Below are 4,551 nucleotides of genomic sequence, written 5' to 3'. Positions count from 1 at the left end.
ATGTTGAGTCAAAGCCTAATCTGTGAAAGTCTCACTAGCTGGGACCGGAATTCGCTGTGGGTTTCACTTTGCCCCTTTGCCTTTGACAATGCCAAGAGTTCCCAACAATGCCCTGATTGATATAAACAAGTGAAATCTTGAAAAGCCTGGGATTCGTTGCCCGGTGGCAGATCCACGATGTCGCCTTTGGCAGATTCTTTTTGATGAAACTACATGCTACACTTAACTCTTCCTCGAATTTCTCTGCAGGATAATCAGTTTGCAATGAACTGTTATCGCCTCTTTAATTCCTATTTCACGACCATCTTCCATCCTTTTCGATTGATCTCACATTTTGACAAGTATCGTTGATTTCTCCTTCTTTCTGCGCTATCCAGGTGTGTCAGCAAATCTCTGCCGGGTGGCCGGCGGGGTGCTGGGGATCCACTGGAGTAGCACCATCACCATGGGTTGGCACCCTATGGCAGACGGGAGAGGCGGGGCGACATGTTGGGAGTCCTGCTGCTTGAATCCGAGCTGCAATGCTGTGTGGAGCCTTGGCGGGCGATGTGTGCTTCTCAGCTGCACGCTGAAAAGTGGCTGCCCAATCTCCTTCCTGCCGCAGCCCCACCAGGAGTCCCTTGGTCTCCTTCAGCTTCTCACAAAGGTATAGAAAGCAGCTGAAACAACATCTAGACTTGACCATGAACATTTTTATTGTCATTTTTCCTGATAGGCCAGTATGGCACTGTCATTGATTAGTGTAATTAGTCCAACATCGACCTCTGTTTACTCTTTGTTATTTGGATTTTTAAGGACTAAGGACGCAGAGCATTGATACTTACCTTATTAAGCAGGCCAGGCATCAACCAGATTCGACCGATCCACATTAAATACATACACAACATTGTCATTTAAATATGGGGAATAAAGAGCACTGGCATCAGATCGGGAATTGGTATCTGCAGAGATGGATGGATGGATAGATAGAGAGATAGTAGTTTAAAAGAGATTTTTCTAAAATTCTTTGTTTTCTGTGACTTTACTTTAAGGGTCCCGTCACAAGAAGACTCAGAAAAGCTCGTCACTCACAGCCTGCAAGAAGCTACAGACAACTTACCAGCATGGTAACTTCACAGAATATTTGTTATTGTTATGGCATGGGAGATGTATCCACTTGTAAACTTACAAGTGGGGTCCATCGTTCTTGAATGCGCATTCAAGCACAGGAGAGGAACAGCAAGAAAGAAAAACCCCAAAACAATCTCACAGTTCTGACCTAAACCCTAGTAAATGTGGACAGCTTATTACTATAATTGAATTATTAAATTCTGCCTGCAATCTGCTCTTTGTTATTCTGACTTTGTCACAACATTCAAACCAACAATTTTAAACCGTTTCTACAGGAAAGTCTTACACTGCAAATAGCTCACCCAACTCCAACAGCACCCAGCACCTTCACACTTCTTCAAACCGCCCAAAAGAACCATACCCTGTTAGCTAATGGGAGCACAGACACTGCTTCAGCTCCATCACAGCAGATCTCAACGGTGGACAACACCATCAATATTGCTGCGTCTTCCAAAAGCAATGAGGTTGGCATACCCACATCAACCACAACTGCTATCATCACAACTCCTACACCGGCTGGTAAGGAAGCTACTATCTGCAGCAGCTGATTTCACTTACACAGACAGTGATCACCTATTTCCAGCTCGTTCAGTAATATGTCTTGTCTTCATTTATTAATTATGAACTACAGTAATGTATAATAGAGCAGCACAGTGGTTTTGTAGCCTTGGAGGAAGGTTTCAGGTCCTTTCTTTATTATCATTGGTTAAAATACATTGTCCTTTTTAAGCTTACATTTCCCTGTCGCACACTTTGACAAAGAGCCTTCATTGTTCCTTTTTTGTTTTTGCATCAGCTGATGTTTGACAAAAATGAAGATGTACTTTGCCCACAAATGTTATGGCAGACTACTCAGATATTCTTCCAGATGAAAGCAACATGTGCTGTGGGTGTGAAGCCAAATGAGTATAAGCAATAGGAATGTGCTGAGACCTGCTGGGCTTCTGCAAACAGGAATTACCCGTGTGATCAGTAGTTTCTTCTCCCCGAAGGACAATATTGCCATTTAACTGGAGTTACCTTTAAAAATGGCAACAATGCATATCATAACGGATAAAATTTTTTAAGATCTTTTAATTGGCAAGATTTACCAGACCATTCAATAACAAGATGAGCTGGTTAAAACAGAGGCTGTACGAAGGTCAGCTGCATTTTATGAAGAGACTTGCATTCACAACAAGAACCTGTGATTCTGAAAGAGGACATCTCACATTGCCGTCTCCACTTTCCCAAATTCAGTTTGTTTAAAACAGAAACCAATTTTATACATTGTGTATATTGTACCAGTCATGTGAATGGGCGTGGAATGGGTGACATACTTTAGGTGTTTCTCAGGCCGATAGGGTCTAGTGAAAATAAACTATTGAGTTGCATTGTGGGAATAGTAGGATCCAGGACAGGTTGTTTTTTTTTGTTTTGTTAACCCAAACTAAATACACACCTCTTCAACCCAACCCAAATGTTTGAGAAAGAGTCTAGGTTCTGTTTAAGGTTTCTACCTTTTACAAGGGAGTCACTGTTGCCAGGTGTTTGCTCATGAGTCTCTGTAAATAATATTACAAAGAGCACAGTTTAGACTTACTCTATGTAAAAGGTGCTATGAAATAACTTCTAATAGGAAATGGCACTATTTTAGTTTAAATTTTATTGCATTTAGAATAATTCTGCTACATCAATTTCTTTTAATTTGTGATTGTTTCTCTATTGTGTTCTTTTGCATGAGTTTATTTGCAAGTAGATGCATAACAAGTTTATTTGAATATACCACATAACAATATGCTAAAGTAGTGTACTATACTATATAACTATAAATTCAATTGCACATAATTTTTCCCGCTTCATCCCAAAACCTTCCCTCTTACCCCTCATTCAAATCTCCAAAACTCTCTTACCTGCTTACGCCACAAACCCCACCAGTTATATCACCAATAAATAATAATAATAATAATTCTAATAGACCGATATGGATAACTTGCCAGCATCTACAAACTTATCCACACACCCAGAAGTGACAGAGGAACTCCTGTGCAAATATATAAGTCAGTACTGAATACTCAACTCTTTTACCAGCTCCTGTCTTTTGGTTGCCATGCTGTACTTTTTTTGTCATCATCTCTGATCATGTGTTGTTTTCGACGACAGTGAGAGAGCTGGTGGTGTCCGCAGGAGAGAGTGTGGAGGTCACGCTGCCCCGCAACGATATCGAACTCAACGCCTTTGTGGTCCCAACTCCCCCAAACGGTAAAACCATGGAAATATTAGACAAACTATTACAGTTTATTACCTTGAAATTACCTCGAAACATGTTGCATACGGTAAATCGTGTAATTTCAGCAGTTTTCTGACGTGAAGAATCTGCTTTTCCTGTATCCAGTTGGTAGTGAGTTATCAAAGCTATCCAGTCTGGAAAATTAGTTTGACTTTTTGTGGAGCATAACTGCAGACCAACTGTCAATTTAGCATGTAGTAATATTTTTGGTGTTCAGTAATTGAGCGATGATGAAGTACAGCCTGCTTGACCTTATTCCTGAGTCACCATCTGCATACTGTACGTCACGAATCCTTGCCAGATAATTTCAAATCCAGACTGGAAAAAGACGATGCAGTCAGGAAAAGGAATGCATGTCATAACTTTGTTAATCCTTTGATCCCCTCGACATGCTCTAACCATACCAAAATCTCTCATATGGAAATGATCCCTATCTGATAGATCTGAATTAAATACCTGAGCAGTTTTGTTTAATGTGCTTGTACTTATTTCTTTATAGGGACAAACTATGCATTTGACTGGCGTCTGATAACTCATCCCAAAGATTACAGCGGGGAGATGGAAGGGAAGCACAGCACGACACTTAAACTCAGCAAGGTACCTGATCATCGCCTTCATATTCATGTTCTGCTAGAAATAAAACATGCAGCTGGAGCTGTATTGAATGCATGCACAGAAGGTTTCAGTAGTGTGTAAAGGACACGGATTGTCTTCAAGAGATCACTTCCTGCTCTTCCTCTTCCTGCTTGCTTGATTAGCTCGCTCTCTCCTCTCTCTCAGCTGACTGTGGGCCTGTATGAGTTTGAGGTGACGGTGGACGGGGAGGGGGCCCATGGAGAAGGTTACGTCAATGTCACAGTCAAACCAGGTGAGGCTGTATATTAAGCACCATGTAAAATCTCATTCACATTGTAAATGCTCCGTACTTGTATAGCGCCTTTCTAGTCTTTTCGACCACTCAAAGCGCTTTTACACTACATCTGCATTCACCAGTCACACACATTCATACACTGAGCCTAAACACTGAGCTCAAACAGAAACTAACATTCACACTCATTCATACACTGGCGGAATAGCCGCCAGGGGCAAATTGGGGTTCAGTATCTTGCCCAAGGACACTTCGACACGCAACCAGGGAGCCAGGGATCGAACCGCCGACCTTCCGATTAACA

At 41.6% G+C, this 4,551-nt stretch overlaps 1 protein-coding gene across 1 annotated transcript in view; it reads left to right on the top strand.

The window, feature by feature from the left end:
- The first annotated feature begins 380 nt into the window (after positions 1–380).
- The window catches only part of kiaa0319l (KIAA0319-like ortholog), a 14,853-nt gene continuing 10,682 nt past the window's right edge, over positions 381–4,551 (top strand). The window contains exons 1-6 of the mRNA XM_046057862.1: positions 381–646; positions 1,032–1,106; positions 1,386–1,629; positions 3,253–3,351; positions 3,879–3,976; positions 4,160–4,247. Of these exons, the coding sequence (XP_045913818.1) occupies positions 446–646; positions 1,032–1,106; positions 1,386–1,629; positions 3,253–3,351; positions 3,879–3,976; positions 4,160–4,247 (805 nt within the window). The 5' untranslated portion in view covers positions 381–445. The remainder of the gene's footprint in view (positions 647–1,031; positions 1,107–1,385; positions 1,630–3,252; positions 3,352–3,878; positions 3,977–4,159; positions 4,248–4,551) is intronic.

Source organism: Micropterus dolomieu, linkage group LG09, assembly GCF_021292245.1.
Source record: "Micropterus dolomieu isolate WLL.071019.BEF.003 ecotype Adirondacks linkage group LG09, ASM2129224v1, whole genome shotgun sequence".
NCBI classification, from domain to species: Eukaryota; Metazoa; Chordata; class Actinopteri; order Centrarchiformes; family Centrarchidae; genus Micropterus; species Micropterus dolomieu.
The sequence above is the reverse complement of the archived record's forward strand: the minus strand, read 5'-3'. Positions and strand labels throughout refer to the sequence as shown.